General features: G+C 32.3%; 1 protein-coding gene across 1 annotated transcript in view; it reads left to right on the top strand.

Moving 5' to 3' along the window:
• LOC110038874 (kinesin-like protein KIN-7D, chloroplastic) overlaps positions 1–27433 on the top strand; it is a 160284-nt gene that overhangs the window by 53655 nt on the left and 79196 nt on the right. Inside the window, exons 9-11 of the mRNA XM_020743794.1 lie at positions 5664–5731; positions 25161–25223; positions 25440–25544. Coding sequence (XP_020599453.1) covers positions 5664–5731; positions 25161–25223; positions 25440–25544 — 236 coding nt within the window. The remainder of the gene's footprint in view (positions 1–5663; positions 5732–25160; positions 25224–25439; positions 25545–27433) is intronic.

The raw sequence follows: 27433 nt of genomic DNA, 5'->3' as shown, positions 1-27433 counted from the left end.
TTTTCACAATTAATCATGATCAATTCCTTTGAAAGGAAGTTAAGTAACCCAGACATAATGAATTGAAGGAGAATTTGACAAGAGGGATAATGTTAGAATTGGAAACCTTAATATTCAAGAATAAGAATAAAATTTGGAAGGAAAACCCTAAACTTGCATTGATACTATGTTAAAAATAAAATAATGTAAAAACTCTCAAGCTTCTTCACTTCTCTTTGTACAAGAGGGGATATATATAATTCGCTCATAGTCATTACAAAATAAGAATACAATCGAAAAAGGGGGAAAAAGTAAATAGTGGTTGGCGATACTTCAGGAAAGCACATTTCAATTCGCTGATCGTAGAGAGACTTCTGATTGTATAGAGTCTCGATCCACGTGTTTTAAATTTTTTGTTATTTGAGGGTCATAAATAATCAAATCCAATGTTTTAAATTTTTTGTTATTTGAGGGTCTGTGTATCTTCAAATCTTTGCCACGATTGGAGCAGAATTCAACAATTCATAAATTTTGTGACTTTTCAATTTAGGTTCTTGGTTCCAAGGGATATTCAGCCCCAGTTTGTTAAATATTTATGAACATTTTATACAATGATGTTGTTTCAGGACCGAGTGGACTAAGAAAATGAGAGTAATGTCAATAGTTCATATGATTGATTCTTATGAGAGCAATTTATTTGGTCGGAATGTCTGTGAGGAGTATGATGAAGTTATCAGGAATATTATGATGACGTGGTGACGAGAAATTAAATTAGTTATGGTTTGATTGTAGAGTTACTAACAACATTTAGGCTACATCAAACATTAAATTTGTTGTAGGTATTCTCTTTTATAATGGTGGATGAACTTTAATTGAAAGTCAGAAGTATATGTGGTATTCACAAATGAGATAATTCTTATAATTTAGTTATGAAGTAAATGGAAAGTTCAAAATAATTCTATAAAATTCTTTGGCGAGAAATGGATTAGAATTTAGTGGATGAAGCTTTATAATCTACATAGTAATGGTTGACAGTTAAGTGGCATTTGGTTGTGATAAATTTATGATATATTTATAATATTAGCTAGTAGAGTCAATACTGAGGTGTTAAAATGAAGAGAATCATTTGGGCTATTGCGCAGGAAGACAATATTATGGTGACTTGAAGGATGATTTTAGGGGATGCAACAAGGTCAAATGCTTAGCATGAAATGAGTAACAGGTGGGTTGAGTTTTGTTGAAATGTAAATGCATGAAAAAAACATGAAGGATGGAGGGGAAAAGCATATTTTTTGAGAGTTTGTGGAATTGGTGCCTATTGAATAGATGGTTATATAGAATACATAGATGTTTGAGCATATTTTGTAAATGAGCAGAATGTGAACTTTTAAGGTGAGGAATAGAATATTAAATCAAAAGGAATATTAAGGAAAAGGGTTGCATAAATGTCACATCATGTTAAAAATTATTTGTGTAAAATAGAATGAACACCACATATAACAATTAGTTGAATTGAGCATGAAAAGGTTCATTAAGGTTTATTGCGGACACTTGTTATAATGCAAATAATATCGATTGCTATTTACATGCAGCATAATATTTGTTTGTACCTGCTTTTGGAAGCCATTTTTATTTGTAACATTGATTCTTCATGCTCATTCTCAAACATTATTATCTTTCCTAGTTAACATCTCTTCGTTGTACATTCCATTTTCTTCCTTTAAAGTCCTTTTTTTCTTGTTTTTTCGAGCTCTCCTCCAAAAAATTGGTTCTGCTGATAATCTATCCTTCCTGCTTCTGGAACTTTAATTAACATATAACCATTGAAGCGGTTTGCAATTTCATCAACATCCAAGATAATTATGTTCTATAGATTATTGGATGTTACATTGTTCTCTATGAAAATAATGTCCTAGCTTAATTTTTTTACTGAAGATTTACATACATACCACTTAATTCCTATGTTTTTACATGTTTAAAACCTAAACTTCAGTTTTCATACACATGTCAGCTTAACTATGCATGCGAAGATATATTTCAATTTTTTAAAATAGAGGTATTTTTGATGTTATATGAAAGATTTAAGTGGTATAAATTTAAAAGGTAAAGTTTAGGTGTTAGATATGTAAATATATAGGAATTGAGCGGCATGTATGTAAGTGCCCATTACCTCCATGCTTCTCTATTATTTGCAATTTTTCTCAAGGTCGTTCTAATATAGAAATTATTTGAGTTTTTTTCCAAATTAAAAGAAAAAGGGTTTTAATAGTGACTGCGTTGCTTCAATATTCAATGGAACTAAACTTTGGGACACTTGTACGGGACAATCTCGCAGAGTGAACTTGTAGGATGTTCACGTGAAAATGTTTGCGGTGAGTTGCATAAGTGGGGATCTAGCCGTTCGTGTGTCTTACTCTTGCACGCTCCTCTTTAGTGATGGTTAGAAGGCGTCGCTTGCTTGTGCCTGTCTTTTGCTTGGCCCGTCGCTTGCTTGTGATTCTCTCTAGGAAACTATGCTTTTGATTGTGTTTCCATGTTTTCTGCTACCACGTGCCTCTTTTTTATCGACGTCTAATGGAGTTGGTATGTGACGCATTCCTACTCCTATAGGATTGTCTAAGTCCCTCTTTTCAGTTCTAGAACTTTTAGGTCGTCTTCATTTTTTACATCTTTGGTGAGCTTTTATTTAACCTCTCATCTTCATCACCATGCTCACTACCTTCCTGCCTTCGTTTAATGCATTGTCTTTCGGTCCACGTTCCAACCCTAATAGATCTCTTTTACCATAGATTCTTCAATAAGCTTCTTTGGTTTCCACTTCATTTACCTTTCTTATGATGGCGATTGAAACACCTATTATGTAATCTCTCATATCCATTTATATGACATTCTTCCCAACAATCTCGCTCTTTTGTTAATGTTGTTGGCGGACTAAATCATAGCTATCATTCAACCCCAACTAATAATCATTTTCTTGTTTTCTTCAATCAAGTTGCAATCCCACCATCTCATAAGTGCCCTTCCTCGTATGAAGCTAAAGCAATCTTTTCTGATGATGTGTTCATCGAGCTTGCTAAACCTCTTTGCTTCTCTATTATTGATAAATTCTCTCTAGGACGTCCAAATATTAAACTATCCGTAGCTTTAGCTTTTTTCTTTTTCTTTCAGATTTAATATTGCTTGGCACCCATTCTGTTAGGCTTGTAGATTCTTTTCATATCACAATTAAACTAACCTTAGTAGGTGACTACGTTATATTAGTGGTTTCCCAATGTATGCTAAAATGGTCACCTCATTTTGTTGTTTTAGAGGAACCATTTATTGCTCTAGTTTAGATATCATTTCCTCATCTTCGGCTACATTATTTCAACCAATCATCATTATATTCCTAGGCTAAATATTTAACAAATCCTTACAAGTTGATAATTATATTGCTCGTTTTGAGTTAGATGTTACTTTTCATTTGGATGAAGTGTGAGATTGGCTTTTCTACTTATGGTTATTGATTGAAAGCAGAATTTGAGGACATTTCATCCTACGCTCACTCTGCAAAATTTATTATAATTTCGCTGAATGTTTCAAGGCCCTTCCAGAATTAAGTCAATTCTTCGATACGAGGTATTACAGAAGATCAGAGTCAACGAATGATCATTTTGAAAGCACTTCAAACCAATCAAGTCTATAATCATAGTGTTGCTGGCATTCTCTTCCGGTCTTGAGGATCCACCTCCTTCCAATCATGCAGTAGTAGCTGTTTTCACCACCATAGCTTTTAATTGATACATTTTCACCACCTACAGTAGATCTTTGAACTCATGGTTTTTTATTAGAATGATAAATGTGATGTTTTTCACCCATATGTTTCAGCTGAGAGCAGTCATAGTGTTGACTCACTAGTGGATAGAAAATTTCAGTTTATATTTACCATGCGAGCTTGGAATTGTAGACAAATCTATCATTACTCTCCTATCTTCAACAGACTTCAAGAAAGGAGATCCAAATGAACCACTCCGCAACTTTCAAGTTTCTAATGATTTAGTTCCTTGAGATTTTACCATATTTTCTCTTTGCTTATGTAATATTTATTTATTTATTTGGCCATTTGTTAATTTACCTTGATGTATTTCTATCTTTTCTTTTTATAATATTTCTGTTTTATTAAAATTCCTCGTTTTTTAAAATTTGCTTTTATTTATCCATCTTATGCGTGTTCTTTTTAATTGGAAGATTTAAATGCATATCGCACAATTCCAATGTATTTAAATATCTAACACTTAAACTTTACTTTTTCTTCTTTGGCACTTTACCTCTGATTTAAAAGGTGTTTTTTACTTTTTAAGGGTTAGTAATTGTGTATTTTTGATGTGATATGAAAGATTTGAGTGTTAGGAATGTAAAAAATCAAACTTGAAATGTTAAATTTGTAAATCAATAGGAATTGCGCTGTATGAGATGTTGATGTAAATGCCCGGTTTTATTCTTATTTGTATGTCTGAGCCACCTTAGCGTATCTTTTGCTACCTTATCTTTAAGCTTCAAAGAATACGACTCTCACCATCTTGTTAAAGTAGTTATTCCTCATCCAATCATTTTCAATTCTTTTGCACTTTCATTTTAAAATAATTGATGCCACATCTCTATGATATTATCTTATTGCATAATATACTAATGATGCTTCTCCATTTTAGCCACCTGATTTACTTGTTATATTATCATTATGTTTTTATTTCTTTTATATAACATATCTAAAATATTTTAAAATATTTAAATAGTTTTAACTAAATAGTTTTAACTTTTTTTTTTTTACTATTTATTGGAAGAAAATAAGATTTAGGAGTATGTTGAAAGTCTAGACTAGCAAAGTTCAAGTTCCACTCAAAAGATTTTGTTGGGGTAATGTACAACTAAATACTTGATTTGTGCTTGTTTTTATTTCTTTTAGATAAAGCTTTTACGTGATCTCTAGTGCGTAACATATAAATGAATAAACTATAACAGAGCCCCACTTATTTGTTGATGTTTGTGGGCATGCTTATCTTCCCGTTCAATATGTAACTCTCTGAAATCAAGTTTTTCATTCATTAAATGTTTTGTTAGTATATAATTTACAGCTGATTTCATATTCTGGTATTAAGCTTTCTTTCCAACTATGCATTTGAAGTGGGTTGTTTTTATTAAGGTGTAAATAAATGAAAACTCATATTTTGGCCAATTTATTAGATTATATTGATTTTGTTTATACTTATTCATTAATATTTGCATTTGATGATAATAAGAATGCTCAAGTTCCTAATGGGTTTATTTGTCCAATTCATTTTCATGATGTAAAAAATCCAGTGCTGATTAAGGCCTAATTTTGGGTCGAGCAGAAACACGCGTGGACAAGAATATGGAATTTATTTCGTAATGAAAGTTTGGATTGAACTTGATATCAACATAAGGAAACGTCAATCTTTTTAGAGGGATTAAAGCAATTACTTTATTGGCACTTTTGGTCATAACTTGTGTCACGATATTTGTGTGCTGAGTGAGCCATGAAATTTTCTTTATGGATAATTTTAATTTTCTGATTTCATTAGAAGATTGTGTGTATCATGCTACTCTAAATGATTCTGCTTTATAGTGTAGGGTATTGGGACCTCTGTTGTCGTGCATTCTCTGATGATTTTCTGTTTTGATGGCAGAACATAGGCATGTGGGATCAACAAATTTCAACTTGTTGAGCAGCAGAAGCCATACAATATTTACACTGGTAATGCAATTGCCTTTAATTGAACTTCTCAATCAGGAGTACAGATTTTTTTTTTTTAATCTATAAAAGGGTGGGTAATTGAGTTATTGTTCTCGTCAATACCTATGAATTTATTATTTCCCAATTCCCTTCCTTCATTAACTCCTTGCAAGATGAGATAAATGGTGAGGTTTGTATCAGTAGATGATTATGAACCACTAGCCTTACAAGGCTGTCACAGTTTAGGCGCTTTTGGACTTGAGATCTCACCGGCAGCTCGCACTGCTGACTAGAGAAATTTAATATTAATGACTATAGCTTGTTCCCAGAATATGCTGGGTTTTCATTTTTTTTTATTGTAATTTAATTGCATGAGGCATAAAATATCTTTTGACGTATATTTAATTCTTTTAATCACTATATTTATTGACAGCGAGAGTGACATGTGAATCATGTATGTTATTTAAGTGTAATCTTTTCAATTTCTACATAAAAGACAACAGCCGTCAGTTCTGAAGATTCATGCGAGGCTTTTCTAGAAGAGTTTGTTTCAGGTTAAATTTTTTCAAGGCATATTAGATTCTTAGATAAGGTACTACCTAGAGATTTCACCCTTATTTTGCTAGGACTGAATGACCTAATAGTAGGTTTTTTATAGTCACATGCTCCTATGATTTATTGCCTCTTCTTGTCATGAGCAAGAAATTTTGATTAAGGTTAATAATTTGGTGCAAAGTATTTGACATATGGTAGCTTTACTTCGTTTTAAAATGAGAAATTTATTGCCTTTAGCTTAAAACAAATGATGGGGGAATGTTGACAAACCTAATCATGATCTCATGGTTCTATTATCTTGGCTTGCATTTGCCCTAATCTAATTAGTCAGGGGAGATAATTGACCTAATTTGATCAAAAAATTTTTTGCAACAAACATGAGTTGTCATTTAAGAGGATCTTATAGATTGGGTAGATGGTTGTCTCAGGGAATAATTTTAAGTTGAATTGGGCTTCAAAGGTTTTTGTGCTCTATCAAGTGTATTTTATAATTCACCTTTTTGGAGATTTAGGCCATTGGGAAACTTTCATGTTATGGCTGTGCATTGTAATTTGAGGATCTCATTTTACGATGAAGCATCCTATTAGAGGGCTCTCGACTATTAGCATTTTTTTTTTGTGCTATCATATGGTAACAAAGCTACACTATCCGCGGACAGTGCATCATGCTGTTACTAACTTGAGAGCTCTGAGAATGATCATAGAAATGCACGTGATATATTATTTGCTAGTTGTGTCGAGGCCATCGTAAATTTATTACCCTAGATAAAATTTTGCAGAGGATGAATTGATAATTGCTTTAAGATTTCTTGAAATAGATTTCATTTGATTATTTTTAGACCTTATATATTTTTTTTAATTTTCATATTTTATCAGGATTTAAGCTTGAAATAATCATGATTACGATTTTGGGTGTTTTGATGATCCAATTCTCTTTTGTTGAAAATTTTATCAAAATGGTTTTCATTAAAATTTTTAATTATTGAATTTTGTTAATTAGTTTTATCAACCATGTCCGCTTTCTTATTGGGAATCATACTCATGATTTGTGATTAGTTTAAGTTCATTGTCCTATCGGCCTTGTTGACCAAACTTAGACCATTGGGCCTAAGACTTTAAACTTGTGGTTGCACATTTTATGCATGATATTGAGAATTTGCATTAAAAAAAAAATGATCTTCTGTTGTTAAGGTGCGTTGGAGGCCGTATGCAAACGTAAAACTAAACAATTTGTTGAAAGGGCAAAGTATTTGATTCCTAAAATATAATGATGTCATTTTGTTTGATTAGATGAGGGCATGAATTAAAGTTATGACATTATTCATTTGTAATTTGGTTAAGATGTATTATTTCAGTATTACTACAAGTATCAATCTCATCCACTCTAGTCTTTATGGAGAGAAGGCTTGGACTTGATAAGTGGGACTTATGCCCCTACCTTATTGATACAGTGACTTGTAGCGAATATCATGCCACATATTGATGATTTTGATCTAAAGAAGAGCTTTTTGCATTATTTTGAAATGATTATATATATATTTTTTAAAGTAGTTGCACGATTCTTAGAGCACAAAATTTTGAATTTATTATAGTTTGCATAACATTCTTTGACATTAGGTTCGAGCATTTAGCAATTTTTTTAGAGCACTTCAAGAGGAAATTATTTTCCGTGTATGGTGCACATGCATGACTTTAGATGTGCATGCACATCTTTTGAGGCATTGTGTCTGAGGTGACAATTGCCTCATAAAGCATGTGCAATGCTTAAAATTATCCGGACTTATATTGTTTTGTGAAAATTATTTATTAAAAATGTACAAATTTTTGTTTTAAGTTTAATAGATTGCAATTCTTTTCATTTGTAAGTTTTTGTGAAGAATTTTCTTATACAACTACACGAGCAATATGGGCGTCCTACGATAACTTTGACTTACCATATGCATCAACGTGGTCTGTTTCATGAAATGTGCAATGGTTAGATAATTTTGATTGAGATAGAGATGTTTTGAATCAAACTTTCATGTCATACTATCATGTTAGTTGCCTTCATTTTCATCACATTTAATTGAAATTGCAGGAGCCTTTTTCGGTAGCTTATATATTCCGGACGTATCAACACAGTCCATTTTGTGAAATGATCAACTCGAGTTATTTTATTTTATACAACAAGTTTTGAATTGAAATTGCGTGATATATCATTTTTTTAGTTGTTTTGTTGTGTTCGATCAGGTCAGGTCATAGATATATTCAAAGGTCAGCAAAAACCAGTAGGATTGGAATATGGAGAGAGCAATTAGCGTAATTGAACCTAACAAGACATCATAAGTTATGGGCTTACTGAACAAAGGAAAAAATTCTGTGAAGATTTTAGTTTTGGGCATGTCTATAAATTTGCTTAGCACTCATGAACTCTATCAGAAAATTATAAAAATGTACCTCAAATAATTTCGACGAGGCCAATAATTGTTGAGGATATGTGATCTCTGAAGTACAATAATGATTACAATAAAATTTGAAAAAATTATTCTCTTGATTTTTTTTAAAAGAATAAGCATTTATTAGAGTAATTGTGATAATTGAACCTAACCAGACATTAGAAGTTATGGGCTTACTGAACTAAGAAAAAATTCTGTGAAGATTTTAGTTTTTGGCAAGTCTATAAATTCGCTTAACACACATGAACTCTATCAGAAATTTATAAAAATGTACCTCAAATGATTTGGATGAGGCCAATAATTGTGGATGAGATGTGAACTCTGAAGTAGAACAATGATTGCTGCAAAAGCATTCCAGATGGAGAGTAGGCTATAAGGCATGAAACATTAAGCATGGAACATGAATAAAGTTTGAAAAAAACATCTTCGTGATTTTTTTTTTAAAGAATAAGCATTTATGAGAGTAATTGTGATATTATTGTAGGGCTTATAGAAGGTATTTAGGAAGCATATTTTGCAGGGCGGTGGTTGTGGGATAGTGAGGGAATGAAAATATGCGAGTTCGACGAAGTTTGGAGGGGGATAGGTATCATTTCGTGTCTGTCCCGCCTGAAAAATAGCAGGCCAAATGGCAAACGGTGAGATACAAGCGGTGAGGAGGATTCACCATGTGATTCTAAGCATAATACATATACATCGCCTGTAAAAGTACATGAGACATCATTACATAGAGCTTAAAATAGAGAATAAATTCTAGCAATAATGAAAACTCACGAAATAGAAATTAACAAGATATGAACAGCTCTTCATAAAAAAACTTAATTAGAAAATATAAAAATAGAAAAGAAATTAAAAATAAAAGAAAATAAAAGGTTAAATTTGAAGTCGGTGTACCCCGCCCCCATCCTAACCCACTATCTCAGGAGCTATCGTGCTCTGAGGATACACGGGATCTTGCGATGCCATTGAACAATGCCCCACATCATTTCTCGGGCTAAGAGAATTTTTTTTTTCTTTTCTCAGTGGACCTAAATCCCACTGTCATATTGTTTCCAACAAAGCACCTAAAGAAAGTTCCAAAGCTGCAGTTCACCACTCATGTCTATCCATCTCTTGGTGAGTGCACTGCTTAGCTGAACTGAAACTTTTATCTCAAGCTATTCCTTATAGTCTTCCAAAAATAGCTCAAAATCTTATCATTTTTCTCTAAAGTGATAAATTAGACCTCCCTTAGTATTGAAAACCCTGCGGATACGCGGGATTCTGCAATCCCGCTGTGCTACGCCCCATGTCATTTTCTCGGGCCAAGAGTATATTTTCTTTCTCCTTTGGAAGGACCTAAATTTCACTGTCTTATGTTCTTTCCCATAAAGCACCTAAAGAGAGTTCCAAAGCTACAATTCACCACTTATTTCTGACCATTTGTCGGTGAGTACACTGCTGAGCTGAACTAAAACTTATCACTCGGGCTATTCCTTATAGTCCTCCAAAAATAGCTAAAAAATTTCTCATTTTTATCTAAAGTGATAACATGTTGGACCTCCCTTAGTAGTGACAACTCAGGAGGTAGAATGTACGTCTGAAAATTATGAAATTATTTTATATGTTGTTGCCCTGCGTCTAGTATCGGCTCCTCGAACTCATGACCCTCTTGGACAATCAATGTTAGTTTTATTGATGCTTCTATTAACGCTTGCAAAAAGATAGTTCATGGTGCCACACTCTCAGAGTCTTGATTAACTTCAATTATCTCAGACTCACTACCTTCTAGGACAACCAATGCTAATTCTGTAAGTCTCTCATTGGTTCAGCTTGAATTACTGGCATCTCTCTCCTTGGCAGCAAATGTGTACACCTCTTTATTCTCCTCCTTGGGGATTTCATTCTTTGCCTCTTCTACTGCACCCTGCTTAGTGAAAGATATTATCCTCTTATTTGGGCTTTCAGACGCAATGTATCCAAAACTATAGTATTTGAAACACTCTCCGCTGGGACAAACCTTGGAGTATTGATTATCTCTATTTTTTCTCCGACTTTGAACTAGTTTTGACTTTGAACTAGTTTTGTTCTTGGGCGTGGTCGACTTGAACACTCCATTAGGTGCATTCTTGCCGTCTGATTCGATAGCTGAACCTTGTTTGAAGGGGGTGTGAACCTGATACTATTGTATTCTTTCTCTGCCTTTAGGTGATGCAATGTTGGGCGTGCGAGGTGGCTGAACCGACTGACTAGTGGATCGGGAATTGTACCCAGTCCAAGGAAGGCCTCGGTCCAGGTCCAAAAAGGACTGAGCGGCAATTATATGAGGCGGCAACCCTCTCCACTTCCTTTTTTTTTTCTTTGTTTGAGTCTTTATATTTGCTCTTTTGAGAGAATTAGGGTTAAGTTTTCTTGTGTTTGTTTTTCAGATTTCCTGTGTGGATTTTTTTCCCTCTTTATAGGGCTATATCCGACGATAGGTGGCGTTGCGATTGTATCCTGCTCTAAGGTGTGTTGTATCCTTCTAATTCCCTCCTATCTTCTCCTGGACCCCTTCTCCTACCCTTTGCTAACTGCTTGCCACCCCCATCTTCCTCCAACAGTTCTGCCACCGTATCTTGCTGCCCAGCCCCCACTCCCCCATTCTAGCACCCTTACTCCCTCTACCAATAGCCACCTGGGTTGTCCAGTTCTCAAAGCCATGTAACTACATCGTTCCATCTCTTCCCTGCAGCAATCCTTGCAGTCCAGCCCACCAACAACCCACCTACAACCCACCAAACCCCATTCCCACCTGCCAAACAGCCATCCGGCCTTCCCCACCTTTCCTTACCACTTTGCCGTCGCACCACCACCTCGGATAACCTCCTCCGATCAACCTGCGTCCTGCCATCTATTTTGGTCATTTAATTATTTGTGTATTGATTATATGAAGATTGTTTTTTGTTTCTCCCATTACCTTGTTTTCGTTGTAGCACTTTCCTATATTACACGAAGAGTCATCTTTTTAAGGCATGCTAGCATGCGAATTATCTCTGTTTTATTCCCGAAGACCTTTAACTGAGCCTTCCAATATCTTATTATTTTCTGATTTATGCTTTTCAACCTGTCACAATTAACCGTTTGGTTGACCGTGAAAATGTCTATATTTCTTTTCTTATAATATAATCCATTTTCTTATGTTTTTAATCCGTAGAATGCTATTACTGTTATTCAATGTCTGTTCATTCACAACTAGCATAACTGCAAGCTTGTGGCACTTGCAGAATGAGTATCAATCTGTTGTTAAGTAAGCAGTTTTATCATGTTATTCTGACTTAATTAGAAAACTATAACTTTTGAAATAGATGCTGGATTCAAGTGAAGGGGTTGGCTAGTGCCATGTAATGCTTGCCACTGTAGATATCAAATATTGCAGAAATTGGAAAAAGAGAGCGAGAGTATGTTGTTAAACGTTGAAGCGCAGAAAGACTAATTGGAATAGAATATTTTCAGGTAGCATCTGATTAAACACCGGAGTCTCCTTTTTCTTCCCAAGGACACCAGTTCGAAATACTGAACAGTCTGATCTAGCAGAGCCACAAGGTGGTATCCTATTTTTCCCTGGACTTGTCCGGTCAAGGGTTCTTGTTAAGTGCTGTTTTATCTTCGTAGTCTAGCGTTTTTACTTTGTGCAACAAGTAGTGGCTTATATTTATAAATGGATACCTAATTAAAGAAAATCTGAAAATACAATCCTCGATTTTCTCTGAGATCGTTCTCTAAGATTGAAGTGCTCTATTCTCTTTCAAGTGGTGCAGTAACACTATCTTGATTGAGTACAGGTGGTGGTGTGATTTTCCATGGAAGAACTCCTTCCCAATTCAGGCCAAAGCTTCCACATCCACTTTTATTGCATACCAAGCTTCTACAATCACTTTTACTCTCCTTCCAGCTGCATTCCTTTCCTTTCCAGTCGCAGTACCCATCCAGATTTGTTTCTTGCCACTGTTCTTGATTCCCAAGAGCAATGCCATTTGGTGGAGATCTGTTTTCCCCCTTCTCCAGTGGTTTGCGGCTTGTTAGAAAGTTCGGTTTGCTTTTTTTACTTCCATCTCAATTTACTACACAATCTTCCTTCCCGCTGCCATGAGATTCGAACGCCGTGAGTGGTGTGATCTGATGATTCTTACACTTCCCAGCAACCGAATCGGGGACCTATTTTAGAGTTTCAATTGGCTTATTGCTACTGTTTGTGAGAACTACTCTACTTTTTTTTTAAACCCAGAGGCTGTTTGAGTTCTTGAACTACACCAAAACTGCAGACCTAACCTACAGGTTGGGGTTATCAAGATGAGAACAGGGTTGGATGGTTGCATCATAAAAATCTTACACTTTAAAATATTTCAAAAATATCTTCCAAATTTTTAAGATCCACTTAATATTGACATTATAGTTCACATCTAACTCATTATAAATCAAGTTTCATACAACGATTTTAATTGATTACTTTTAAACAAGCTACAACAGTTTCTTGGTACTTATTTTCATTTGATTTTTTTCTTCTGTTTAAAAACTCTCATCTATCCATCATTTAATTTATAAGAGATTTTATTGTAATAAGAAAATTAAAGAATATGTTATGTTATATACTAACATAGTGAATAACTTTAGTTCTACAACATAATAACATTTATGCATATGCAGTAGATCAAAATAAAAATATTAACATTTTCATTATATTAAAATTTTGAAAAATTTAATTTTACATTTTGTTTAGTTGTTTTATTAAATGCATCGTCAAATATTGTAGCAAATGAAGTACAGTTCCATTTCCTTTTCTAAGTTTTTTTTTTCATTTTACACGTGTGGGTACAATAGTGTCCTAATATCATATGAGGGTAACTTCTTTAATTAACTTATGCATTCATTTCAGTTTATTATTATTATTTTACTGTAATGTATTTGAATCATTCTAAATTTTTGGATGCAAGTTTTAAACTTTCTAAACATATGATAATAATTATGAAATTGAATAAAAAATCATTCAACTATTTTATCAATGACATTCATGATGCGAACATTTTCAAGTGTGATCTGCTTGAAATCATAAAAATCAAGTAATTTATTTAAAATTTAAAATAACTATAATTTCTATAAAACAATATTGTATGTAATCACCTTGATGTTAGATGACTTGCGTTTTCCTTAATCTTTAGCTTCCTTCTTTTTTATTTAGTACCAATAAATATAAATCATAATCTAAATTAAATTCATTAATCCTTGTTATTTTTAATTTCGTCAATCTTTCATATTTTGAACTTTAATATTCCACTTTCAAATTTTCATAAAGTTTGATGAACTTTGTTTCATTTCTTTCTACCTTAAGTAGACTTTTTTCCTTTATTAAAATGTATGGCCGCCTCTTCAATTTGCTTAATCTCTAGTCACTTCTTCCATTTATTATTTTCCTCTAGTCAAAGCTCTATATTTTTTAAAAAATTAAACTAGCTACAACGTTTAATATTCATATGAAATAAAGGAGCAAACGTAGCAATGTACCTCAATTCCTATCTTTCTTCTTTTTTTATAAATTTCAAAAAAATCCCCTTCTATTGATTTGCTTCTCCTCTTTTGTTCCAACCTAATAAAAGCCTTACTTTACATTATGGCTAGATATAGGTAGATTTTGTGCTTGAAAATATAAAAAAAAAAAAAAAGAATCTGAATAAAAAATTCAATTGAGAATATATGGAACCCTAACCTTCTTTTTTTGGCAATCTCCTCTTCTCAATTTGCTTGACCAACCCACTCTTCAGATTTATTGTTTGTCTATTTGCATCGATAGCTTAGCTCTCGTGTGCAAATAAAGGAGCACACATAGAAATGTACCTCAATACCTATCTTTCTTCTTTCTTATAAATTTCACAAAAATTCCCTTCCATTGATTTGTTTCTCCTCTTTTGTTCCAACCTAATAAAAGCCTTGCTTTACATTAAGGCTAGATATAGTCCTTGAAATTATTAGGAAAAAAAAATTTGAATAAAAAACTAAATTGAGAAGAAATGGAACTCTAACCTTCTTTGTTAAAAATTGGCAATCTCCCCGTCTCAATTTGCTTGACCAACCCACACTTCAAATTTATTGTTTCTCTATTTGCATTGATAGCTTAGCTCTCGTGTGCATTACTCAGTCGTTTGTCATTGTTTGGATTACACATGCTATCGCACACACAACTCTTTTCTAACATCTGTCTCATCCGTTGATGCTACCAATTATTAAGTTTTTTCTGCTGGCTTTGTATCTTGCACGCAATAATCGTTGGTGCTATTTTTACACTCATCGTTTCTTCTATTCGTCACCCGCTCTCGTTACTGATATATTTCCTGCACATGCACTTGTCACGTGATGTTTGCTTCCACATGCTCTTCACCGCTCGAAAATGTTCATTCATCTGCTGGCTTCATCTCTTACTTGCTCTGCTTGTCTTTATTTCGCTCGGGATAAATCTTGATAAATCTTGTGGCCCCATTCTTCTTCTAATTAATGGAATGGGTTTGTTGGCTTCCTTGTGCTATTGTAGTCAATTCAATATAGAAATTAAAAAAAAATGTTCTTTACAATCTTCATTTCTTTAATTTTTTTCTTTGAAATTTAAATTGTAATAGTAACAAATATACCTTAATTGGAGGGATAGGGATATTGTCTTTTCATTTCTAATTCTTCCTCACAAGTGAAATCTCTTTCTAACCTATGCTTTCATAGAATTCATATAAATAAAAATTTTTAATTACGTGCTCATTTAGCATCATATTTCAGTATCTTCTCGTGTTCGTCTATATAAGCCACTTCAGGTTGTATATCACTTGAATTTGCTATAACTCTATTTGATTCATCACTAATATTTTTTCATAATGTAGAAATATGAAATTCATTATATACTTATTGCAGGCATGCTATAAAATTGACCTGTAAACCTCATTATAATATTCAATTTTTTACAAGGCATAATTGCAAAATATCTTAGATAAATTCCATCCCATATTGCATAATTCATTATATATATATATATATTTTTATGGGGAAAGAGCAGCAGTGGCTCCCTACGCGTTAATATTTAAAAAGAAGGTACAAGGTTAGAGAGGGGAAGAGGGTCTCCATCTAGAAAACACAAAAAAAAAAAAACATTTGACTCACCCCTAGGGGTCCCTCTTCCCGTAGTACAACTCACTCAAAAAGTAGTCTCCAAAATACAAGTATACCCCAAAACTAAAGTGCGATGATAGTGACATCTTCAAGGGTATCCTTTTGATGATCAGTAGTGTCAATAACTTGGAGGTGATCAGAAGGAGATGAATTCTTCGTCTCTAACGGAGCGCTTTGCTTTTTTGGTTTGAGTTGGGAGTGTAGATGATGATATTGAGAACTGGAGTGACCAAACATACGACAGTTCGAACAATAAGAAGGAAAAAGTTCAATCACTACCTTTTGCCGATATCTATGGTGCTGTGTGCCTAGCTAAATTTCGTCAGAAGCGGATGAAGTAATGTCTCTTTCAACAAGTACTCTGGCTTTAGACGAGCGAAAAAGATTAAAAGTAGGAGTATCCGTTTTGAGTGACTTGCCATTAGCTGAGGCAATAAAGTACAACACTTTTTGATTGAAATAATGAAATTTTAGACCAAGGAGAATTCATACCAGAATGATTGGCGATTCTGTCTGTGGGTCAAAATTCACATACCATTTCAGAATCTTTATTGCTCTTTTATCAATCAAAATTTTACTTTTAGCAAATAAGTGTGTGTAATCCTCTTCATTATTAAGTTGAATGTGTTTTCCATCTAAAAGTCCAATTTTTCACTTCCCAACTAGTTGTATATGCTCAAATTCCTTACGAATCAACTCTATTTTGGGATGACCATACAGGAATTTCGCGACCAAATTCAGACGATAGGAGGAATCAAGTTGAATACTTTCAACTTCTGTAAAAGAAATGACAGACTTGTCATTCTTCCTACCAGGTTTCTTGATGTCCTCCGCCCACTCAAATGGAGGATGAAAAAAGCACGATTTAGGTGTACCTGAGTCTTGGGCACCCGTAAGGACAACATCATACGATCTATTCGAAGCTATCCCCAATAGATGAAGGTGCGGCGTTAAGAATAGTGAAGAAAACAGAGAGCAAATTACGAAACTAGAACAGGGAGCAAGGAGCGAGAATGAGGAAATCCTCTCTGTGAACTGCAAACAAAAAGAACCAGCTAGCGGCTGCTAAGAAACGCCCCCTGGCCTGACGGTTTCTCGGGAGATGACGAGCCGCAGAAGCCCGCCCGCGCCCAGTCGTCCTTCAAAAGCCGAAGAACTGCGAGAGGCAATTATTAGTATTAGTTCATTAATTTATATAAATTGATTTGATAACAAAATTATTTTAACCTAAATTTTATTTTAATATTATTGTAGTTCCATTATTATATTCTATTATAAATTTATAATTGGCCGCTTAAACATGCATGCAAATGCTGAAATTGGATGTAAGACGGATATTTGTTTAAGTAAATAATTACTTTAATTATATCTTATTCAAAGTCGCATTAATAACATATATGTTATCCCACACCCTCATTGAAAATTGGCACACCCTAACTGCCCCCTTATTTAAGGTCTGCCGAGATGCGACAGAGACAGACAATTCAGTCATACTAAATTCTCACCCATACTCGTCTTGACTTACTGAATCAAGACTTAGTGGTTGATGAACTAGTCTACCTAAATCGTTACAAACAAACTTGATACATTTTATTTCATAAATTATTTACAATCACACATACTCAAAAATGTGATAATTTTTGCAACAAACATTCATCAGAAATTTCATATATCATTGGAAATAAATACCTCCAGGTTAGATTTTATAAACATATTCATAAGATTCATAGCACAGTAAAATCACATGTATCGTAAGGGACAATCAATTTATATTCATACATTCTTTACAAGTATTCACCCACAATATATAGAAATTTCTAAATACATCAATGTCAAACATGGAGTCGCATATAAACATATAGATTTTATTCTTCTTAAGTACAAGTTTATTTCATTGAGTTGACATTGCAACCCTACGACTAGCTTCTATAAGCTCGCCTCGAGCTTGTTGCCTCGTGTAAACAACCTAGAATTAGTAGACATTGTAGGAGTTAATGGAAATTGGCCATTTCGTGATTTATCCCAAACTTAACTCATTTATGAAATCTTATCTCAAACGGGCTTCTCGGTATAATTTGCCATTCTCTGATCCTGCTTATCCTTCTTTTTTCTTATTCTTACTTATTTTCCTTTCATCCTCCCTCTACTTCGTTGATTTTATGCTAAAAGCTCTTACGGAAGCCCAAAATCAATTTCATCGCTTCCGACACACTTTCGTCTTTGCTATGGCTACCTGGAACAAAAAATGCACAAATTATCGACATAAATTAAAATGAAAGGGCAAGGAAGGGAAGGAATGTCACAATTAGTGTGAAATATGGTTTTGTACTTAGCAATTTCTCTCCGGAGCCTCAGATCACACCATGCGGCTCTTAGTTGCTTGCCTATTCGCATCTGCTATAGTAACTCAAGTGGAAATCCTTCCAGGCGAGCAAATTCAGTGCATGCAAATTCGCGAGGAAATTTATCTCAACACCACCTTCTGCTCCCCCACAGGCGTTAGATCAAAATCATGCTAATGCATGCACGAATAAATGCAGGTAAGGTTGACTGAGAACAGTAAGGGATACCAGATTAGGGTGATTATGAATTATTTCAGATTAATTAATTTAATTAAATTTATAACTTTAAAATTTTATATCTCATTATATTCATAATTAATATATTGTGCTTTATATTGAATTTATCACCTTGACATGTAAAATTTCATAAAATTGATTCGATCAAATTTCAAGGGAAGTGAAATTTGGGGTACTTTTTTAAAGTTGTCAAAATTTTATTTGATTTATCAAAATTTTGGGTATTATAAAATTCAAGAAAATTGTACAAGAAGGAAAGGGAGTAGAAAAAAGATAAGGGAGATAAGGGAGATGAGGAGAGGGAGAGGCAGAGGAGGAAGGGAATAGAAGTGAGGTAAGATATGAAAATGAGTATTTTGATTTTGAAATTTATATATTGTTATATTCTAATGTGTTGATTTTGAATCATAATGATAGATAGATTTTTAACTTTGTATGACGAGAAGTAATTATGAAACTCTTTACGAAAGTAAACAGCTTCGGGGTATTTGATTCAAATGGGAAATCCTCAGTTGGGTAAAATTTACAAATTCTAACACAGTAAGTAAACTTTCTTTAGTATTTTGTATTTATGTTTTTACATAAATTAGATTGATGGTCACAATGCGGTGGAAATTTTTCATATTGAGGAATTGATTTTTTACAACTTATTATTCATATGCCAATATCCACATGAATATTTTGTTAATGCAAGCTTCTAAGTAAATTCACTGTGATTATGAGAGCAAATATTTTGCTAGTTGGTAGCACATTTAAAAGATGACAGCTAGTATATGTAAACCGCACATTTCTATATATTAAATTTCAGTATTTTTTATACTGAATCACATGCTTGTTTAGATGTTTAATAATGGAAATGTGTGGATATTAAGAAATGTCATATTATGGGGGAGATGGGTTGGTATTGGCATGTTTATAATACCTATGCAGGTGGAACAAAAGGATCCCCTATTGAGGCAAAATGGTTCTCAATGCAATTCAATAACAATAATGTTGAGTTTCATATGAGCTGTGTTAAACTTGATGATATGTCATTCGAGCATAGTTTATATTACTTCATGTGGTGTGGGTTTTCATCTCATTGGTTTATAACGGCCAATAAATCTTGACAACCGTACATGATACACACTAAAATTAAAGTTAAATATAAAATAATAGAAATTGAATAATCCAAAGAAGCATTTGATGAATTTATATGTATATACAAGTAATCGAGTCATTGTTTGACATAATGTATTGAAAACAGTTACATATGTACTTATACCGCTACATCGTTGTACAAGTATTTATTTAATTTTCAATGTTATAGAATATACTGATCATATGTATTTTGTTTAAGGATTATATATATTCATGATTACCTTGTATGTTATTTACTAATTTTATTTTTGTATTTGAATTCTGTATTAAATTTAATTAGCTTGTTAAGTTTCATAGCTGATTATAATAAATATTTTTATAGGAAAAGGGAAATAAATTGTTGAAGCTGAATAAGATCAGTTTAATTTTCTGACAATATTTTGTTGTATTGCTATTTTATGATAGAAATTCCTTGTGATAAGATATCCAATAAACTTTTTATTTTTTGTTAAGAATTTCATAATATTTAGATTCTCTTTAGGTGCATTTCAATGATAGGTTTTAGATTGCTTCCTTTTAAATTGATTGATTAATTTTATTGGATATATATGAATTGTGGTAATTTGTTATTTCAGGTATATTTAAGTGTATTTTAGTTTACCGCCCACTCTATTCTAATAATTAGAATGTCATAATGGGCAATTAAATCACTCCTGCTTGTGTTGCATCTTGCGTTGATTTGGGGATGGGTCAACATGGGACTTAACATACCTTTCTAATATTTTTTCAATAATTTCATATGGTCCCACATACTGGGGACTCAATTTTCTTATTTTTCCAAAACGTTGGACTATTGTCAGATTGACCTTGATAAATATAATTTTTCAACTTCAAACTTCATTGGTCTACGTTTATCATTATAATATTTTCATTGTAAAAAAAAATTAATCTTTCTTTGATTAGTTTAACTTTCCCTATAACGTCATGCTCAAACTCAACACCAATAATTTTCTTTTTCCTTATTTCAGTCCCACATAATAGTGTTCTATTATTCCTTCCATAAAGAATTTCATATAGTCATTCAAAACTTGCCTGAAAATTGTTATTATATGTGAATTTTTTCAGTTGTATATGTGACTTCCATCATTCGCTAAAATCAAAGATATATAAAGAGTAAATCCGCTAAAATTTCAACTATCTTTTCTGATTCATGTCTGTGGACGGAATGCAGTGTTGAAAGTCAATGTTATGCACAGAATTCCCAGCTTTCATAACTGGATCAAATCCACCCTCTCTTGATAGTATAGACTTAGGTATCTTATATAATCATACGATCTCATCAACATATAATTTTTAAATTTCTCAATATAATCTGTCAATCTAATAGGCAATAAATACACAGACTTGGTTAACCTGTTTATAATGACCCATATAAGATCACATCACTATTTTTATGGACAAACAAATTGCAAACATATTTTTATTTCATCTCATTTTGACTCTCGTCGGCTGTAACTGTTAACCTAGCTTTTGATTATTGACCTTGACTAACAAATTTGTAGGGCACTTAATCATAAATTCTATAATTTTTTTTATTATTTATGAGCACCAAAGCATTTCTTTGAGCTCCCGATAATTTTATTACTACCTTGGTAGGAAAATAAATATTTTTTAATTATTGACATCTAGTACATAAATCCTATTTTTGTATTTTAGTAATTCATTTTCATCCATTATATATTCCCTTCTATAGACTTAACTAATTTTATAATTTTTGAAATATTAATATTTTATTCCAGTGATCATGTGTTATGTCTTAAATAGAGTAGAAAGTTAACTATTTCAATTGAATAATCTTCTCATTATTATATTCAATGGCTAATAATTTAAATTTATTTATATCTTTAATTAATTGTTGTTGTTGAGTAATCAACGAATTTGTACTGCTTGAAGCTTTCATACGTTGTGCATTCACTGTGACATTTCCCTTTCCTGAGTGATACTTATAATCTTTATAAGTTTTATCCATCTTTTTTTATCTCATATTCCTTTTTTTGAAAGTAAAAATACATTCCTAACTTCAGATATCGATATAGTTTTTACATCTGACTCCATATAAGGAATGTATTCATATTTTGAGTGCAAAAAGCTACTGCTACTAATTCTAGGTTATGCATTGGATGGTTTCTTTCACGATTTTTAGTTGTCTCGAAGCATAAGCAATTAATCTACCATGCTACATTAAAACACGATTAATCCTCTTAATGATGCATCCTGATGTTGTATTTGAAATTTTTTTGTTCTTTAGGGATTGGTTAATATTGAAGCAACCATTCAATTGGCTTTTAGTCTTTGGAAGTCCTCCTCAAAAGAATTATTTCATTTAAATTTTATTATTTTTTGAGTGTCTTGATAGCAACATGACAATTGTTGAGAATCTTCCAACTAATTTCTTACAATGTCCTACGGTACCTAAAAATTTCTCTTAGAACCTCGTTGGCCTTTGCCAGTTTGCAATGGTTTTTAAATTTTTTCATCTACTAAAATACTCTCGTTGTTGATCACATTCACATGCCCATGAAAAGTTACACTCTTTAACTATAATTCATATTTTAAAAAAATGTGTAAAATTTATTTTTTTTTCACAATCTATAAATTGTTTGAAGATGGTTTGAATGATTGACTTTTTTCATTGAACAAACAAATAAATTATCTATGAATACAATCAAAAATATATTTTAGTCCATAAATTCTGTTGGTGCATTTGTTAATCCAAATGGCATCACCACAAATTTATAATGATCATATCTCATTTTGAATGATGTTTTAGATGTATCCTCTCTGATGTGTTGTTGATATTAAACTTATCCTAAATCAATCGAAAAGAAGACTGAAGCTCCCTTGAGCTATTAGAAAAGATTGATATCTCTTGTAAATAGATATTTATTTTTAAGATTGAGCTTTTTCATCTCGTTATACACATTATGAAATTTATATCTTTTTTACCTTACAAATAATACTAGTGCTTCTCATGACAATGTACTTGGTCTTAAAATTCATTCATCCAATTGTTTTTGTTGTTAATTTTTCAAGTCTTGTAAGTTTTTAGCATGCAATACGGTGCTCTAGAAAATAGTTCAAAACTTGATAATAAATCAATTGTAAAGTTAATCTCTCTTAATGATTGTAGTCCTGGTAAATTATTCAGAAAATTTGTGGATATTCCTTCACGGCTAGTTTATCATTCAATTGTTTTACCTCGTTATCAGATCTCTAACTTGAAAGCGAAAATTTTAATAACCACTTTTCACTTACTTGTAAGTCTTCATGGATATTATTATCATCGATGTCTATATTCAATCTCAATGGAATATAAATTATACATTTCCAAGTAAATTGAATGATCACTTTTTCAGTACAATATGTAGTTATGAACTAGTTAGATAGTCAATCCTTTGTGCTTTAGAATACCTCTGGCAAATATTTAAATTTACTTTGCACATTTTGTTAACTTTCATATAGTTTTCATTTAGGATCATGATTGATAAAGGAATATGTATTATTGAAGTATTCAAATCCATTAATTTAATTAAATCATTAAAAATGATAGAGTGAGATGCTATGTCAAAAAGTTATTTCTTTTGAGAATCGCTGAAACAAAAGCTCGATCTTGTTAATTTGGGAAGATTATAATTGGATAGAATATTGAAGGCAATATTTTTGTGGCTCTTTAAAATACAACCATATTTTTTGGCAGGTAGTGCTATATTGTAAAACATTTTGAAAAGAGAGGTGAAAAAAGAAGTATAAGCGTTGTACCTTTGAATATTATATGCAGTCGTATGGGAGTCTTTGTTTATGCTTTTATTTGGTTTCCTACATATGGTATTGATTAATCTAAAATTTGATGTTGGGTTGACTCTGAATTAGATGCGTATTAGTATGTATTTAGATTTAGATGAAATGTCTATTGTTATTTGGATAGTTATGGAGGATAGTGTAGTGATTTGTTAAGATATATTTTCAATAAAATGTTAAGGAGTAATAATTTAAAGCAAAGGCCTAGCTCTATATTATGTTAACTAGCAAAATAAAATAAATTTACACGTCAATGCAATGGATCTATTACAGATTAAGGAGTATAGTCTAAAGATTTCATAGTTTCAGAGAATCAATTTGGTTTTTTTCAAAAAGGACCTACATTGCAAATGATTTTAATGTTTAGACAATTAATCGTGAAGTAATGAAGTTTAGTGAACAAAAAAATAGTTGTATGTGAATTTTATTGAATGCATATAGTCAAGTAGCACTGATTTGATTTAGTGTGCATTGAAGTAGAAAAATATGTTAAATATATGTTGATCTTATTAAAGAAAAGCATGATCATGAACTGATGAGTGTTAGCATTAATTATGGAGTTACAGGAGGTTTTTCCTTTATCATACATTTACTTCAAGATGCAATATTTGGTTCAAATGTTTTTTATTGGTTGTGAAGATGCTTATCAAGAATATTCAAAGTAAGGTGCCTTGGTGCATGTTATTTGTAGATGATATTATTTTAATTTTGTAACACCCACAAAAATTAATGAAAATTTTGAGCAATTGTGAAAATATTTAGTAGATAGAATTCTTAGAATTTGTAAACCAAAATTGGGTATATCATATGTAATTTTAGTGGTATGATAATAACAATTATTATTTATTATTTTTGTAGGATATGTTGATGCCTTGGTGCAGTAAGTTTAAGTATTTTTTTATCTTATATATAGAAAAAAATGAAAATATAAATGAAGATATTACTTCAAATGGAGAAGTGCTTTGAAAAATTTTTATGATAAAGAATATATTGATGTTTACTGCTAAGCTTTATGAAACCACAGGCAGGATAATGCGTTATATGAATCAAAATGTTGGACAAATTAGAAGTTATTGATATCTAAATATGATATTTTTGAAGAAAGTAAGATTGTTAAGTAGAAAAAAGTTGAAAATATAAATTGAGAAATGATTATATTTTAGGGAAGATGGGGGTTTTCGGATGACTATTGAGTATAAAATAATTGAAATAGAATTTTAGATAGTTTTGGCATCCACGAAAGAAGGTTAGAAAATACATTTTTTAGACAATTTATAGAGCTATTGTAAAAGGATTAAAAAAAAATTTGATAGACCTGGGTTTGCATATATTGAAGTTGTCTGTTATATTTGCAAATAATCAGTCTATTATCTCAAACAACACTCACCAGAAAGATTCATATGCTAGTCTTAAAGAGTTGGATTAATGCGATGATTAATACTTATCTTTTTCTGCTTGAACGGAAGGCTGCCATCTAAATATGGTTTGTTCTTATTTTGTATGGTTCTGGAACAACCATATTCTTTTATACCAATAATCAGTTTTGCTGCATTTTTAGTGTATCGAGATTTCTATTGGTTCATTGGAAAATACTTTAAATATTGAGTAAATCATTTTTTAATTTAAAGTATATTGATCAGGTTCTTCCCCTACTGGTATAGGCTTAGAGAAGCATTTTTGGCTGTTTGCAATATTATTATGGTATTTTCTATACGAATCCATATCTTTCAAGGAAAATTTCTATTCATACTAATGGCTTTTCTACAATGCTTCTCATAGACGATAGAGAGCACTCCCTGTGGCGATTATAGTGAAGATGAAGCTGTTAATCTTTCTCAACTTGTAAGTGAGAATCCATTATGCTTTCATCTTGCTCAAGGTGCTCAATGTTTATTAATTTGGTGCTTTCTTTAAATGTGAATTTTCCTTATTGGGCGATGAAGTTGATGACTTCTGTTTTATACTTATTACCACATGCAACCTTTTTTCTCACTGTTTTAATGAGTTTGTACAAGTCTAGTTGTTTCTTATGCGGCTGTATTTTACTTTTATATGCAGCACCTAATCGACCTGGCAGGCTCAGAGAGCTCGAGGGTTGAAACAACAGGATTGAGGAGGAAAGAGGGAGCTTACATCAATAAAAGCTTATTGACCCTTGGAACTGTATGGTCATTATTTGGTTAATCTTAATTTCCTATTTGATCATTTTAAAGATTCATTGGCTTTTAATCCTTCCATTTTATTGTGCATTGGATATGTAGCTCTGCTAAGTCCCTTTATATGTAAGTCCCTTTATATGTTGCTTTATACCGTATGTTGCATACCTGGCAGTGATTGTATCTTTTGAAATTTTTGAATAATCCAACTTAATCCGCAATTCAGATATAAGTTGTATGTAATCAACATATCAATTGTTCACTTTGCACTTCAAATTTTCCAGTGAAAGTTCAGTGATATACACTATGTCTGTTCACTTATCCTAGTGAAATAGTTTGAATTTATGTTACGATCAAGTATTTATATTATGTTGCAAGCTAGACTTATGGCTGTTCAAACTCCTCCATATCTTCTATTCACAGGGCTGTTAGGTGCTTGTTTCGCACACAGTTTTGCTTAAGTGGACCACCGTTGTGGTCTTTCATGTTTAAGAAGATCAAGTTTGTTTTAATAAAGCAAAATCATGCATTGTCAAAAGATTGCTGTATTGGTATATTTTTTTGTCCGAGCTTAATTTTTCTTGCTTTTGCTTGGCTTGTTAAAGTTTACTTTTCATGATAAATTGACAATTATGAGGATTCTTTTGAAATTATATGAAGGCTTAATCTATCTTGCATCCACGTAAATCAATGTATTTAAGGATCCTTGATTATTTTTGGTTTGTGATGTGGGATTTTTTCATTTGGATGCTGGTTTTGATTTATACCGTCAGAGGTGGCCTTTGGCTCGTTGTCCTTGTGAATTTAGAGTTAATTTTTTCATAAAGTGGTGCATTGAGATTTTTGTGGAGTTTTTTTTTTTCATTATTCCAGTAGATCTTGTTTGTTGCACTTGGCAGGTTTCCAATTTTTGTCGCTGTGTGAACAATGGGTTGCAGTTCCCAATGTTGGCATATGGAGGCTTGTTGTTTTACTGGAAATGAATAAATGTGCTAGAGCTATTTGTAGATTATGGAATGCAAAATTAAATTGTGAATTCTTTTTTAATTAATGTAAGCTTCATATTGAACTCTTAAGTCAACCATATTTACTAACTTAGGTTATGATGAGTCTATAAATAGGTATTATGAGGTATTTTACTAACAAGTTTTTACGTCAATAACATTCCTTTCTAGTTTTTGATCTTGTGAATATGAGTTAATGTGTTAATCCTTCAGATGTGGTACAAATGTGACTATCTAATTTTGAAGAAAGTCATCTCCTTGTATAGGTATGAGGTTTGGTTTTCTGTTTTCCTTCTATTTTGTTTTTATTAGATATTAACTTGTTTAGTGCTCTTTATTTTGAACAAAAATTGATCTGATGGAAAGTTGTAGAAATTAATTCTTTATGATGAGAGAGATAAAATTTGTAAATATGATAAAGATATTATTAATAAATATTAAATATAATAAAAAGGAAATCTAAAGCATAAAACTTTACATATGGTCAATTCTAAAAGTGCATTATTCATCGAAACTCATATAAATAATTTGGGTTAATCTTTTTTAATGTAATAATTGTATGATTTTGTAGGAAAGGGATGAAATTCCACATAGATGAGAGCAAACAAAATACTTTATTTGACTAACACAAAACAACCCAACCCGAATACATAAATGATAAACACCCACAATTTGTGAGGTAGGTGATTTCCCCCAAACCCTAACCTTAACACCAACAATTTGAGAGGTAGCGATCTCTCCTAAACTCTTAGCCTAAGGCTCTGTTTGGGGCGGCTTTTCTCACGTCGGCGCGACAACAAATCGCGAAAAGTTACTGTTTGGCTTCCGGCTTCGCGGCAGAAGGACGTCAAAGCGGGCGGAAAGCGGGCCGCGGGATCGACCCCGCGGTCCC

This window comes from Phalaenopsis equestris, unplaced genomic scaffold (assembly GCF_001263595.1).
Source record: "Phalaenopsis equestris unplaced genomic scaffold, ASM126359v1 Scaffold234231, whole genome shotgun sequence".
Taxonomy (NCBI): Eukaryota; Viridiplantae; Streptophyta; class Magnoliopsida; order Asparagales; family Orchidaceae; genus Phalaenopsis; species Phalaenopsis equestris.
This window is presented reverse-complemented; position numbering and strand designations above follow the sequence as displayed.